The following is a 15852-nucleotide window of genomic DNA, read 5'->3' as shown; positions in this document are numbered from 1 at the left end:
CCCCACTCCGGAGCGCCCGCTCCGTGCCGCCTGTGGGGCGGGCAGGTTTCGGGAGGAGCCCCGGGAGGAGCCCCACTCCCGAGCGCCCGCTCCGTGCCGCCTGTGGGGCGGAGGCGAACCGCGCCACCTGCTGGCGATGCCGGGAGGGCGCCGGGCCGGGCTCTGGAGCGGCCAAACCCCTTTGGGGCGTTGGGTCTGAAGAATCTAGGGATGGGAAAATTGCATCGAATCCCCTCGGCCTGTTTCTAAAATGTGGAAATAATTTGTCCACGGATGCCCACTCCCTTGACAGCCGTGCTACTTGACTTTTGACATCTCAAACCCTTTTATTTCAAGTCTTCTGCTACAGGGTTGAGCCTCGTGGCACAGAAAGCTGCCTGGAAGAACTGTGGTTTAATTGTGTTTGATTGCTTGGTTCTGGTCTCTGCATGAAAAGGAATTAGTCTCTTCCTAGTGTGGCAGATAGCACTGAAATCTGACCCGTTAATAGCTTAGTCAAGTCTACACTTAATAACTTAATATTAAAGTATTGTAAAATATTAATCAATTAATGTTCTACAGTTGCTCTGAAAGACTTGGCACTAACCTTCTCATTGTTATGACTGCAACACAGGCAGGAATCTCATCAGGAATCTCACCTGCCTTTTGGTTTTTGTTTTTCAGGTGGTACCAGAGAGATTGGGTCTGCTCTCACCAGGATGTGTATGAGGCACAGAAGTATAGAGTCCAAACTCCGGCAGTTCTCAAGGTGAGTGGCTCCGTACCTGGATCACTGGAGGTTCCTCTTTCATATGCTGCTGGGGAACATCTAAAGCTGTTCATCAGCATTGGCTTCTCAGCTGACCTCTGCCCATGTCACTGAGAGCAGCAGTCGTTTTCTCCCTGCAGCTGTGAACATGCAGGGTTTCACTGCACGTTATGGGGCTGGGCCAGTTCACCTCAAATCACCTCTAAATTCTGCAAATTCCCACTGTCAGTTCCTGTTGCTCAGCACCGAGCAGGCGGCTGCTGATGTGACCAACTGACCTGTCTTTGTTTCAGGACTTTAAGCTTTGTCACTAAGTTTTAAATGAGCAGCAGCAAGTGTTGTGCTGCTTCCTCAGCTTACTGCAGGGCCCAAATAGCTTGCAGCCAAGAGAAGAACCTTCAGCAGAGCAGTATAGGAAATGCAAATTCTTTCATCCTGTTTTTGCAGTTGGACTGCAGAGGTAATAAGAGGGATTAACTCATGTGCATCGTAGGCTGTACAAAACCAACCAGCTTCTGTAGTCAGTACTAGTTTGCATGTGTTCCTTTTTTAACCAGACTTAAAAGTTATACATGACAAAAATGATGCTTCACCATTTGCCTGATGACCTGCCATGTTTTTTCCCCTTTTTCCCCATCCTTGAAAGTGTTAAAAGGCAGGCTGGATGGTAGAAGCAGCCCTGTCTAGTGGAAGGTGTCCTTGACCGTGACAGGGTGGTTGGAACCAGATGACCTTTAAGGTCCCTTCCTATCCAAGACATTCTGTGATTATTCTGTGATTACTTTAAAATAAAGTTAGTTATGAAATTTGCCATGAATTTTAGTCTCCAGTTTCCACAGTTAGCTGTTTAAATGGTTTGATCCCAGTCTCATTAATTAGTGGAGCATTACTGGTGCTGTATCATGGACTCCATCAGTGTGAGGTGAGGCGAGGCACATCAGTTGGCAGGATATTGTTCTTTTGTACAGCTGCTCTGTCTTCTTGTGTATATACATGTGCTATTTAAGTTTATAATCTCCATGGCTGCATGAACCTTTCTGGTCTCCAGAGTTTCCATTTAAATTGTGCGACTGTTGAGTAGGATCTGTACACTGAACTGCTGTGGGTCACTCCTCTGCTTTACACTGTTCCTCACTGTCTGGAGCTTTTGTATTTCTGGTTATCTTGTGATGTCAATCTTACGGGTTTTTTTTATTGTGGGGTTTTTTTGGTTTTTTTTTTCATTTTGTTTGCTTTTTTAATCTACTTTTTTCTTTAGCTTTCTCTAGTGTAAACATTTTTATGTTCTGATATTTACATTGTGACACTGGTAGCTGTCACAGCAAAAAGTAAAAATACTCCAATATTGACCTTGGTTCTCTCTGTAAGAATAGGGGCATCTGCAGGATTTGATTGCTCTTTGTGTTTTTTCAACAAAATTAGTGCTTTAATTGACTGTCTGATAAACCCACTTCAAGAACAGATGGAAGAGTGGAAGAAAGTGGCCAATCAGCTGGATAAAGACCATGCAAAAGGTAGTTATAGAGGAAGAATGCTTTAATAGGAGTAAGATTGTAATACCAGTTTTGCTTCCTCTTTTTATGTTTTACTGGGGAAATGAATGACATGCTTGAATATGTGAAGTGGTTTTTCTCTTCTAAAACACTCCTCTCCCAAAGTGCCTAACAAAATTTCAACCCTTGCTGTACACGTTTTGAAGGTTTAGTTTGCTGGACCCCCAGGGCTGGGTTATTTTTCCAGACCTGTAAGCATTGACTTGGTCTAACTCTGTTGGCCCACTTTCCCTGTATGAACTGAGGATTGGAGATGACACATCTATCCCTGCAAAGCCTTGGGGTGTCATTAAAAGCAGCTTGTAAGATCATGTTACGCCTCAGCTAGAGCATCCTCCAGAGAATGCACAGCCCTGCAAAACACTGAGCCTCGTTATTTTATACCTGATGCCAGACAGAAAGTGCACCTGGGGAACAGGAGAGCTCTGCTATGGCACATGGGATGCCCAGGCTGCAGTGGGGGTGATGGCTCCAGAGGCTTTCCTGGGGGACTGAGCAGCAGGCAGCCAAGTCTTGCACAGCAAGCACATGTTGGTAGATGCCTTTGGCTTTGCAAAACTTATCCTGGGAATGGTAGCCCTCTAGCACAGGTGCTGAAAGCAGATTGCAGTTCACCACTGACTGACCCTTGAAAATTTAAGACTTTTGTTATGTCTGAAAGAAGCAGCAGCACCATGGGAACTGATGGGAAGGAGTGGGCTTGACCTCCAAAAGAAGATTTCCTTCTTGTCTTGTTATTACTGTGGTCAGATAGAAGCATTTGAATCAGCAGCTCTTGAAAAACTTCCTGCTTTTGTGCTGCAGAGGGTGTCAAGCATGTAGAACAGCATGCTTGACACCCTCTGAACAGCAGAGAGGAATAACGTGGGGTCATGCCAGTAGGGGTGACCCAGGCCAAAGTGGCAGTGAGATTTAGAGTTTACTGGGCACACTTGGGTGTTGGGAGTGCAGTTGTCTTCAGTACAGTTCCTATGCCTGCCATCAATCTGCTGCTGTTTTTCCATCTACAGAAGAGTAGTAACACTGATCTCATTTGTTAAGGTGTATGTGTACATGTATATATATATGCATACATACCTTTTATGTATTTCTTTTTTTAAGGATCAGTTTTCATACCTGTGCCTTTAGTGTTCCTGCACTAGAGGTTGAAAATTTTGTTCTGGGATTTTAATTCTCCTGGGATGTGCAGCTCATCTGAGAATGAGGACAAGTGTAGTGTGCTCCACTTAATCAGAAGGAGCTGGCAATGTGACCCTTCCTTGGGCAGAGTTTTAGCACCCTCTTCCTCTGCCTGACTCTCATGCTGGAGAGAGATCACAGGATATTCTCTGCCTTGCCATTTCTGGATAGCTGTTTTTTGAACACAGATGTTTTGAGAAACCTGTCATCTCTGTTTTCCATTCCTGAGAGTGGATGAAATGAAAAGCGCTCTAATTTTGTACTGTGTTCTCAGTTGTTATTTCTGTAAAGGCTTTGTTTACTTAGGTAAGATTTTGGTATGTGAATGTGCTCACGCCCTAAAATGTTATATTAAGCCAAATCTATAGGCTTTACAAAATGTGAGCACTAAGCTGCTTTGTTTAACAGTAGCTGTTGTCTAAAAGTTTGTAGTCTAATATCTTTAAATGTAGCCTTTTCTGTGAAAAACATTCATTTTGACATTGATTATATTGATAATGGGGATTGTGTGTGTTTTTTAGAATACAAAAAAGCCCGCCAAGAGATAAAAAAGAAATCGTCTGATACACTGAAGCTACAGAAGAAAGCAAAGAAAGGTAACTTGCTTCATACTGTACTGTAAAGAGTCTTCTGAGCTGTGCTCACTGACAAAGATTGAACAGCAATAGGACTTTCTACTGTAATAATCCTGTCCCTCTAATCTATTCCTGGTACCTACTTGACTACCAGGATACAATTACTATGTGTCATTTAAATCATATTCTGAAGCTGCTGTCTAATGTTCTTATACAAAAGCCTTAAAGCTGTTTGTGCAAAGTCAATCATGTTTTAAAATAGAGCCCTTACTGCTAACTTTTTCTTTTTAGCAACACTGATACTTTTAACAGTATTTTTTAACTTGTGCAGATACCCATAAAATTTTCTAGAATCTTTTGGAATAATATAAAAAAGCCATTATGTAAATGTTCCCTAACTATTAACATTTCTCACTGTTCTTCCTTTCTTCTACTTTTCCACTTCTTTTTTTTTTTAACAGACAGCAATCTCCTAAACCTTATTTTATTGATCAGGCTGTGAGATGGTGGCATGGGTTGTTTTCAGGGGGGAAGGGCACTTGGCAATCATGGAAAACTAAGGATGAGTGAGAAGAAAAAGGGAAATTTCCTGAAAGGCAGTTTGTCTTTTTTAGCAGCTGTATCTCATGCTGCTGTTGCTCTCCCACCACCACCTTGTCACAGGGGTTTCATCACTCTTTTGATGGAAACAAGCAGCACTGCTAGCTGCAGCATTGCCATCACTAAGGGTTTTACTTGGCCAAGTGCAAACCCCACCAGGCTTTGGAGCAATGACAGGGAGCTTGTACAGAAGTCTTCCTGGTTCCCTTTCCTGCACTGAGATCTTCCCATCTGGGTCTGAAATGTGGTTTCAGCAGCTCTCAGTCTGCAGGTTGAAACTTGTCCTTCACCTCCTGCCTAAAAACTGTGAACCTTGGGACAAGCAAAATAAATGCTGGGGTGAGGAGTTTCTTCAAATTTAAAAATTTTGTGTTACCCAGAACAGGTGAGCTGGCTCTTAACTGTCCTTCCATGTAGGTGAGTCAATAATTACACTGGTAGAAAGCCAGATGACTGGAAGACTGCTCTTGAATGTTAGCTGACTTTATATAAGAGATAAGGAGAGATGAAACCCAGCAAAAGGGAGCTTAGCTCAGTAGGTTCTGTGTGTCTGTTTGTCAATGTTCCAAATAAATCAGAATGGTGATTGTTAGGGGAACATGACTTTTTGAGATGAGATCTTATTTTTGGGTGATGCTAAAACATGTTTCTCCTCATTTTGTGTGATGGAATGTCCGACTTCAGACCAACAGCTTTAGAGACTTTGTGATATTCCTTCCATGTCTCCTCCTGTCTTCCCCCTGCCTTTCTAGTCTTATTTCTTGTTGTCCTTGTGTGGTTCAAACAACCCATCAGTGTATGGTAGGTAGGCACTGACAAAAACATAAAAGCCTGGGATGGTTGGTGAATGTCTGGGATCTGTGAAGAAGGAGCCATTTTTTGAGCCTGTGTCTGTGGATTGGCAGCTGTCTGGCTCCATCTCCACTTTATCCTGCTTTTGAGTGTTCAATAAATCAGTGTGCAGTATTGAAGGAGACATTGTTTTCTGTAAAGTGTGAAGAGGAAGGAGAAGTACTTAAAAGCTGCTGGAAAAAACCCAAGCCACTGTTCTCATACTGCATCTGTCAGCAGTGGTTAAAGCAAGCAGACTTAGTCCTTGGGTTTTCTGGTTTCATATCCCCCTCCTCAAATATGAGCCAAGTCTCATGATGAGAGTCAGGAAACTGGTGTTTTGTACTCCTTCAGGACTGAACATCTTTGAGCAAGGAGTTGAACAGGCCTCATTTTGCCATTTTTGTTATAACAGCCATGATGTGATTGAAGTTTCGGTTTTGGGGGTTTTTTGTTTGGTTGGTTTTTTTGTTTGTTTGTTTTTTTAATTAATCTAACGCCCTTGCTTAGTTTTGCTGTTGTGATGTTCTTTTGGAGTTGTGGTGAAGGTGCTGTATTTCTTTGCTGTCGCCCTTGGAACTGCTGTCAGATTCATGGTGTTTGCTCCAGAGCACAAAACCAATAGGAGTCAGGAGATGTTTGAGTGTATGGGGCAGGTGGAAGAGCTGAGGACTCACAGGTAGCCAATTCAGGGAAAAGGAGGAGCTGCAGTATTTTTGAGAATCTGAGAGTTGTTCCCATGGCCCCTGGAGAGATGTAGGGAGGCCTTGGCTCATATGGCTGTGAGTGTAAATGCCCAAAGCTGTTGGCCCCAGCACAAGTAGACAGGATTAGAGGAAGTTCTCCCTGCCTTCTTGCAAGTTATCTACAACGCTTAAATGTAGAAGAAAAAAAACAGGAGAAGATGCCTTTTCCCCTCTTCTTTGTTTTGATCCCTGTCATGAGGAAATAAAGCTTTGGTCTGACTGCAGTGTCAAATGTTGATGTGAACATGTTTTTGTATGTACCCATCTTGACATATCTGTTCAATGTTCTGTGTGGTGAAGTGTATTGCTCTTGCTACTACTGAGGGATAAAAAATCAAGGGGCTTATTGCGTAACATGATAAAGCTGCAGAAGTGATTCTGCTTTAGGACACAAATGAGGTTTGAACTGTGGCAAACCTATGCTGGCAGGCACGTGGCTGAGTGCATGAATGTCTTCCTGTGTCTTCAATTCTCCTGTTTCTCTGTTTTTCAGACTTACTTTTTTTTGTTGTGTTCTTCCTCAAGCAGGACCTGTCCCTTTGATTTTTCTGTAAAGTTACTGACTCACCTATGGGAACTCTAAAACAACCAATTTATTCCCTTCCTAGCACTTGTAAGAATACTTTTGAATTAACTTTATGATCACCTGTGGGCAAGCAGGTTGTTTGCTGAATTCTGGATTTGCTTTAATACTGCGCATGCTACTAAAAAGGTCCTTTAAGCTTATTCTGCTATTTCCCATCTGACATTATGGGAAAGTGGTTTTTTTCTGCTTTGGGCAGCTCCAGATGGGGGAGCTCAAATATAACCCTCTCCTGTCCTCATTCATGTCATGGCAGTGGTGTCTCCTGGCCCTGACATGCTGGGCTGCAGAGGCTCTCTCACAGCTGATGCTGCAGCATGCACAGCAGCTCCTTGCTCCTTGTCTGCACCCCAAGGACGTTTAGGAAGGAGGGTCATGGGCTTTGTGGCTTGTCCTGGCAGGAGTGCTGCAGGTTGGGCTCCCTGCCGTAGCTCTGAGGGGCTGAATCCATGGGGGTTTGCCTGTTCCACAGCTTGTGCGTGGTTTGTTTGTTCTCCTTCCACGTGGCCGAGTTGAGAGTTCAGGCTGGGCCTGAAGATCATGTATTAGAAACTATGTTTGCAGAGTAAGTCTGTTAATTGCAATAAGGGTGTTTCCAAAGCTTGGAGTGATGGGGAAAACACCAAGCTTTCCAAAGAAAACAAAAGGAAATCCAGGGTCCTTTCTGGAAGTTTGCTAGGATATTCTTAGTAAAGTGACACAATGGCAAAATGAAAGTCTTGCATTTCAGATGACCTCACAGAGAAAATTTTCACTCTATTTGTTATCTTTACACAAAAAAAATATCCACCTGAAGCTAAATCTGTGTATTCTTAAATAGGATCCTGGTGCACCTCCGAGATCCATGCAAGTTCCCAAGGGTGTCAAGGTGATCTTCAAGGTTCATCGTTTTCCTTACACCCTTGTTCCCATGGGGAAGAGGCCCCTAGGGCTTGTTGCCCGCCCCAGTGTTGACATGTAGCTCTTGCCTGAACAGATGAAGTTTTGTAGTGCATGGAATTGCAGACATCTTCTAAATTGCTCTTCGTTTTCAGAAGAACATTGGCCATCAGAAGTCTGCCCAGCTGACCTGAGTCAGCAGAATAATTATGCATATACTTAAAATAAATTTCATGCTTAGGTTTCTGCTGAGTCAGGGCCTTGTAAGTGGATCCATAGCTGCTAGAGGCTGTTGATGCTATATTGAATCAGGAGAGTCAGCAGCTGTGCCTCTGCATGTAACTGTTTGGGTAGGTTAACAAAATGCATGATTCCTGAAGAAAAAACGATCAAGTGATTAAATTAAAATATATCTGAATGTATGTGTAAAATCTGGAGTGCATGTTTGGTCTATTTTCTGTATTTCAGCTTGGCTATTAATGAATAAATAGACAGGTTTCCTTTCTGCCCATAACATGACTGGTAGGTTTCATTTGCAGGTTCTTCATGTCGGTGTATGTTAGTTTTGAGGAAAATGTTTAAATCCAAGTGGATATGTAAAAAGATATTGGATGTAACACTCCCAATAATATAACACATATTAATAAGAAAACTGAGTTTTATCTGCAAGATACGTAGAAGTTTCTGCAGAATTCACATAACATTCAGTACAACATTTCTTCTTGTATCCCATCAATGCTGAGTATCCAAATTGACAGTCTCTCCTTTTGCGTATGCAGCAGTTTTGGAAAGTATCCTGTGATTCTAATGAAATTCAATGACTAGAACATGATTTTTAATTTACTGTACATGATTATTAATTTCCTGTAATACTGACAAAAGTGGGTTTTTTTTCTCCTCCTGGTTAGGAAAGATGACCTCTTTTTGTTTTAGGGCCTTTTCAGCTATTTTTGTGTTATCCTCTGGTCTTAGTAATATTGTTACACTGCTCTTAAGGATGGTTGTGCAAAGCCTGTCACTCTAAACTAAAAAGCATAGAGCTCTTCAATGCAATTATAACTGAAGAATGTCTCAGTTCTTAAAGCAAGTGCTGACCTTCTCATTCAAGTACTTTGTACTCTTTCTGTACATGGCACTTGCCCCATCTGGAGTGGCAGGCTGGGGAGGGAGAATCCCTGGACAGAGCCTTCCTCCCCCAGGAGGGAGCCTCATTCTTCTAAATTGATCAAGTGTGGCACCATGACTGGAGAGCCAAAACTCTGGAGTCAATAAGATGCAGCTCAGAAGGAGGGAAGCTAATGAGCAAATTATCCTTATCTGTTGCAGGAAAAAAATCCTGTGTGGATGAGACCATGGTGCCTTCAGGGTTTTTTGGTGTGTTTTGATGTTTTGGGGTTTTTTTCCCTGCCAGCTTATAATGTGAGCTCTCCTTTACAAAAATGCAGTGAAGACATGTTGCTAAATAAGTGACTGAAGACATTTCTTCAATTTACTTTGGTTCCTTGAGTTTTGAAGGCCTCTTGATAGTTCCCCTCTTTTTGATAGCAAGCCAATTTTGTTACAAAATTTTATTATATAAAGTTTTTTAATTAAAATACACATACCATAGTTAATCTTTTTGATGTTCTTCCACGTTGCATCAGCAATTAGGTTTTCATTTAACTAACAATCTGTTAATGTAATTGCAGTAGAGAACATCAAAAAGTGCTGTGGTTACTCACGCAGTGCTTGCCCAGAGCTCTGCAGGTATGAGTTCCCTCTTCCCTGTGAGGGGATGAGCTTTGTGCCCCTTGACCAGGGTCTGGTTATCCATGTGGTTCACTTTCTCTGAAGCACAGGTTTACATGTTCTCACTGAAGAGCCTAAACTATTGTAAAATAAAACTGTGTGGTAAATAACCAGGGGTTTAATTTGCAGCAGCTCACCGGGATGCAAAACTGATGCATTTGTCTTTACCAGCAATGGAAGAAGTCAAAATAGTGTAGTCCAAACTGCTCACTCTCTTGTCTTGGCGCTTATGATAATGTCTAAATTCTAGGAATGCTGGAATACCAGTTTGACTTTTTTTATTTTCCTTTCTGTGTCAATTTTGTGTCCTGCAATTTCTCACCATGCGCACCTGCCTGACAGCTGAGGCTCTGGGTAAGTCTGTGCCATGCTGTGACCCTGGTGGCTGGTTATTGTAGCCCTTGCTGTGGCCTCTTTATGGTGTCTGGTCTCCACTAACTGCCTAGACTTTAATTTCTAATGCAACTAAAATATTGCCTAATCTTAATGAACAAATGATCTTTTGATTTATTTTCTTTTGGCATCTAATTGGAACACTGTAAAAGAAGAAAACCTCTGGTTTATTTTAGAAAGGGATTAACATGGACAGATAAATCTTGTCACAGCTGGGAGAGAAGTTAAATGGAATAGACATGTCATCAAGGTGATGTTCAAATAATTGAGTATCTGGTTGTTAATATGACTTTTAAAGTCTAGAGCCTAAAGTCCTTAATGTTGGTCTTTGTAACCTGTGATCCAAATTCCCTTTTTTCTGAAAATCGCATGCATCTTTCTTACCCGATAGATAAGAAATCACTATATTTACTTCATGCTCGGGAAAGGGTTGGAATTCAGCATCACAATTGTCTCCTGTTGCCTGATCACATCTCAAATATGTTTAAATTGGGGTGCTGTTTCAGCTGTTTTGCAAATTTAAAGTAGCTGCCTTGAGATCCCATTGTGAATGAAGCATGGTGTTTCTGAATCTGAGCAAAATACTCATATCTGCACTTGTAAGTGTAGTGTGATGTAGGTGTTGCCTTTGGGAGAAGCCTGGATTGATTAAATCAGCAAGCTCTCAAACAAGACGCCTCCACTCCTGGAGCTGGGCCTTGTTGAGCCTGCTGTTTCTCCCCATTTTTGAAACCACACATTGTGGTTTTCCTGGTTTGTGATTCAATCTAGAAATGTCATTTGGCAACTTGTAGCTTTTCCGTTAAGGCAAAACTTTGCATTTTGAACATGTGCAGCTGACTCATATCTCCAGTAGCCGACAGAAAGACTCGGATTTGATTTCTGAAGGAGTCTGAGGTTAATCCCAGTCATGAGGTTTTTCACCTTTCCATAAATGATGGTAGAATTCTTCTGTTCTCAGCACTGTATTAGTTGATTTGTTGGCTTTACTGTGCAGAACTTAAAGGAGGTGTTCATTCTGGCAGCTGGAGCAGGTGTGCTCTTGTAAAGAAGGTGGTTTGGGAATGACTGACTTTGGTTTGTACAAGTAGAGGTGAACTCAGCATTGCCTCACACCATGTAAATCCTGCCGCTCTGTCAAAGTGTCCAATATTGAATATTCAAGTTCTGTGCAGATGCTTAAAAAAGTGAAAGGGAACAGTCTTTACATGAAGACATGGAAAATAGTCATTTCACCACTATTTGCTGCATTGCATTGTCAATAATGGCATTAAAAATGTAGCGGTCCAACTAGCACATAGAGAATTTAAAAATTGTTCTACTTCGGTGTTGCTGAGAGTTTTGCTAGTTTAAGTTGTCTTATAAAATGTAGGCATGAAACTGGGTTGAAAATTAGATTTGCCTTTTCCTTTTTCCCTAATATTTTTCCTTCATAAATGTTCTTTTTGTACAATAGTTATTTAAGAAATTGCATGAGGCTTTCAGCCAGGATTCACACAAAACACTGTAAAATGCAAGTTCTGTTGCATGTTGGTCCTTTAAAGCCCTTGCATGTCATGATAATGATGTAAAGCACCTGCTGTGAGGGTAGCATATTGAGACTGTCCTTGAAGTAGCAGCATAGCCATGTTACTTTTGATAAGAAGCAGTTCAGCTCCCTGCATATGATTAGCTGTCACTTGCCTGTGTCCAGCCACAGGTCACCAGGCTGTTGGAGCATGGTGTTGTTGGAGAATTCAGTCCACAACTTCTGGTCTTGCATTTCTGCTCCTCTCTGCATCACCAGAGATCCACTTTGAGAAAGGCTGAATTTGAATCCTTCCTCAGTGTTCAAGTTGTTGACTTGTTCTTCTGGGTGCAGCTGGATATGCTCTTCAGAACCATCCCTCCCTCCCGTTCGTGTCAGGCTGGTTGCAGACCAGCAACCTGTGCCTACATTGGATGCTTTTGACCATTGCTGTTGCTGATTGCAGTGGTGGGTCACTCAAACCTGCCTTCAGCTGGGGTAGGAGTGTCCTTCCAGGTGCACTTTTACAGCTACTGCATGATAAGACTGTTCTGGAATTATCTTATATCATTGTGGTGGTTGTGTTGTTTGGAAGTGTTTTGAAATGCATAACCTAAAGGCCAGAGAATGTGGGCTGAAGGAAATAATCACTTGCTGGTGTTCCTTATGAAAGTGTGCCTTGTGACCACAACAAAAATACTGCAACCATCAAAAATACTGCCTTGGCCAATTAACATTCTCCTTGTCATTCAAGGGGGAAAAGAACTGCATTGCTCTCCAGTGGTCAATACTCCCTTCTTAGATAAGTAGCAGACTGAAATCAGTGGAGACCCAAGGTGTCTGAGGAGCAGAGGTGGTCAGCAGTTGGCCCTCACACCTTTGGTGTTCTCCGGGTGTAGGAGTGCTGCTGTGGGGATGTGCTCTGCTCTGCTCAGCAAAGGAAACTGGTTCAACTAGGCAGAGATCTCACCCCTCAATTTTCCTGAGCTGAGTGCAGCTGGCGATTCAGGGAGTGGGAAGAGCTATGCCTGCTTTCAAAAGACTGCTAGATTGATGTCTGCATTGTGGAGCTTTCAAAGGATGTTGATAAAGCTTTCCTCCTCTGAAAAGATGAGTTACGAGAAGTCACCAGGAGAGAGCTGTATTCATCTGTAAACATCTGGCTTCAGAGCCTCATCTGAATGATTCACCTAAGCATGTTTCCTGCTCTAGATTATACCTGAGACAGCTTCTGTGTTTTCATAGACTGCCCAAATGCCCCTGAGCATAAAAATGTGTCTGTGAAAATGCTGGTGAGAACTGGTGTGTTTGTTACTGTACTGACTCACTGGAAGAAATAAAATGGGAATTTTGTAGAGGTACAGAGGAAGTTGGAGAATGGTGCAGTTTTACACACGCTTTGACCAAAGGGTTAAAATACCAGCCTGAACATGATCCTAACAACTTTGTTCACTTGAGTGAATTACACAGGTGCAAATGAGGTTTATTCTTGCCCCAGGTTTTGGCTGCTCTTGTTTCTCTGGTCCACAATGTCCTACTCTGAGGTCCACAGAAAGTACCAAAATTCACTATAATTGAACCCACTTTGTCAATGGTGTCCAGTTGCTTTTTGTGTGTGTTCTTACTGCATAGGCAAATGCATTTAACAAGGATTTGTATTATATGCATGATTATGGTGGTGCAGCTGAATGTTTATAGCAGCTCTGCAGAGCTGAACTACTGAATGTTTGATTTAGTTTGCAGCTAATATATTTTGCATTTGGTGCCTCCATGGTAGTGAGCCAGTATGTAGGCTTGAACAAGAGGTGGTTATTTTACCCACTGTAATTCCAGGCAGCACTCAAAAAGGGCCTGAGCAATGATGCAAGTTTCTGTTTCCTAAAGAAACAATTCCAGAGAAGTATGAAATGTTTAACCACTGCATCTGATGGCAGAATATGATGGGGGCTAAAATGTACAGAATGGTCTTGAAGCAGGAAGGCCCAGTTTGTCTCCTGAGTGTGACAGACAAAAAGGCACAGGACCTTCAGGGAGGTACCCAAAACTGTGCTATAGCTTGTATCTGGTAGATGCTGATTTTGATGGGGGGAGCAGAGAAACATTAGACTCTGTTCTTAAAGTTTATTTACCTCCAAAACAGTTTTATGACCACGTTAGAGCAGCCAGACTGATCGGCAGGATCAGACAGTGCTGAAAGTTTGGTACCAGGTGGCCTTGGTGGTGGCCGTGTCCATGTTGCACAGCATGTGATTCTTCCAGGATCCATTGCAGAGCTCTGCATGTGGGTGTCAGTGCGTTTTGTCTGGACTATGTCTAACTCTGTACAGAGGAGATTTGGATATATCCAGTCTGTAATTCCCCTAAGCCAGTGTGATTCTCTTTGCTTCCATTGCTGCTCTCTTTTCCTGCAGCTCTGGCTGTGTATCAGTGCAGGGAGGCTGATGGTTTTACCTTGCTCTGGAGTATAAGGGAAAAACATGTAATAGTAAGGCAAAGGTTTTTCCTTTGTTAGCCTGACACTGATTCATCTGCATTGTGTGCTACACACATAAAGAGACTTTTTTCCTCTTGGTCGTAGCTTTAAATCCTCTGTACAGAAAAGTTATCACCCAAAAAATTGATTTTGGGTAGCTGCTTGTAACTCACCCACCATCTTTTCAGTGTTACCTTCCTGGTAGTTAAATTGCATGTGATAACATTTCTGGGCGATTTGCAACAAATTTATACAACTGAGGTCCTTTAAAATATTTAGGTGCGTAAGCTGCATGAAAACATCTTGCAAAAGCAACCTTATTAGTTATAATATATCTAAGCAATAGCTCTTAATTCCTAGAGGAATGTTTTTTGGCATGATGCAGTGTAAGCAGTCAGCACAGAATAAGGTACTTACTGTCACAGAAAGTTTTGGTATTATTAGTTGACTAATTAACATGGTGAAGCTTTTAAATTGAAAAACATTGGAATTTTATTATATCCATTGACATATATTGGACATACATGTCAAATATAACCTATAACCTATGTTGAAAGGTTTGGTTTAGTTTGGACTCAGGAATGAAGAAAATGGTTTCAGCAGTTGGTTTGTGTAGAGTACTTGAACCCAGTGGTCAAATGATCAGTAACATGTCCATAGTAGCATTTTGTGTAGGAGACTGATTGATTCCTTTAGTGGCTCCACAAAATTCTCACTAGGACCTTATTAAGCACAAATGCAAGAAGGAGGAGGAGTACACCTGGTCTAGTGATTTATACTCTCCCAGGAAGTAAGATGTTGGTTTTCAGTGAGGATGATGTGAAGAGTTTCTACAGCTAATGCTCTGATAAAGTCCTTATTTAAAATGCTGTCTTTGGCTTGTGAAACCTTTTGAATTGAGCTGGACTTCTATTCTGTGCAAAATGGGAAAAAATAAATGCTTTGAAATGCTTGGTTTAATTGGGGGAGGGAAATATCCTTACTAATCAGAATTAAAGGAAAATGCTGGTTGATACTTGAATTACAAAAGCACAATCCAGCAGCAATGCTGGCTGAAAATAATGTTATCTTCTCTGGAGAGGCACAGTTTTGACAATATGTGCTCTTGATTGTTTCCTGCATACAGGACGGGGTGACATTCAGCCCCAGCTGGATAGTGCTTTACAAGATGTCAATGATAAGTACCTGCTGCTTGAGGAGACCGAGAAGCAAGCTGTCAGAAAGGCTCTGATCGAGGAGCGCGGTCGATTCTGTGCTTTCATCTCGATGCTGCGCCCTGTGATCGTAAGAGCTCTTCGTTTTCAGTCAGTACAATTCACAGATTAGATAAGTGGCCAGAAGCCTCTGAAGAGAGTATCTCGTTATGACTTAGGAATTAATTTCTGGAGCCAAAATCCAGCCTATATCTCTGTCTAGCAAGTGGTGAGAGTTGGGACCTTTCTTGTTGGAGTTTGGACTAATTCAGCAATGGAAAACACTGAATATCTTCAAGGTGACTGGTGGGTAAATGATGAGCACAAAGATTTAAGTCGGTTTGTGTTCTTTATGCATTCCAGCCTGAGACATTGCAAATGCAATTTTTTCCACTGCTTTCCTTCTTAACATCACATTTTAATAAAAATCCTCCTTACTCCTACTCCAGTGCTAGGACTGATAAATGTTTCAAGACCTCCCCTGTGTATATAATGACATTATCTGACAAATTGCAGGCTGCTTCCATGCAGTTTTCTGATAGCTCCTTTTCTTCTACATGACAGTTTTTCAGTTCATTGGAAAGGTTTGAGTAAATGTTCATCCTCTCAGGTAGTCTGAAGCCTGACAAGGAATTGTTCATGGCTTTGTGCAAGTGAGGTGCATTTCTGAAGGGTCACAGCATACTGGGAAAATGTTCCCAGTGCTTGTTTACAAAGAACATCAGTCTCAACAGAAAACCATAGTTAGAGAATTAGGAAAGTCATGGCTGAACAGGAGGAGATGGATTCCAGACTCGGAGGACC

The 15852-nt window shown here is 42.0% G+C and overlaps 1 protein-coding gene across 19 annotated transcripts in view; it reads left to right on the top strand.

The window, feature by feature from the left end:
• MTSS1 (MTSS I-BAR domain containing 1) overlaps positions 1-15852 on the top strand; it is a 124495-nt gene that overhangs the window by 90464 nt on the left and 18179 nt on the right. For 10 of the 19 annotated variants that reach the window (XM_015617151.3, XM_015617147.3, XM_033512445.1 and 7 more), the window contains 5 exons: positions 664-748; positions 2171-2262; positions 4002-4076; positions 9825-9836; positions 14982-15139. In XM_015617151.3, coding sequence (XP_015472637.1) covers positions 664-748; positions 2171-2262; positions 4002-4076; positions 9825-9836; positions 14982-15139 — 422 coding nt within the window. The remainder of the gene's footprint in view (positions 1-663; positions 749-2170; positions 2263-4001; positions 4077-9824; positions 9837-14981; positions 15140-15852) is intronic. The other 9 variants (XM_033512446.1, XM_015617146.3, XM_015617157.3 and 6 more) reach the window with 1 other exon arrangement.

This window comes from Parus major, chromosome 2, assembly GCF_001522545.3.
Source record: "Parus major isolate Abel chromosome 2, Parus_major1.1, whole genome shotgun sequence".
Taxonomy (NCBI): domain Eukaryota; kingdom Metazoa; phylum Chordata; class Aves; order Passeriformes; family Paridae; genus Parus; species Parus major.
Note: the sequence above shows the minus strand (reverse complement) of the source record. Positions and strands in the feature narration are given on the sequence as shown.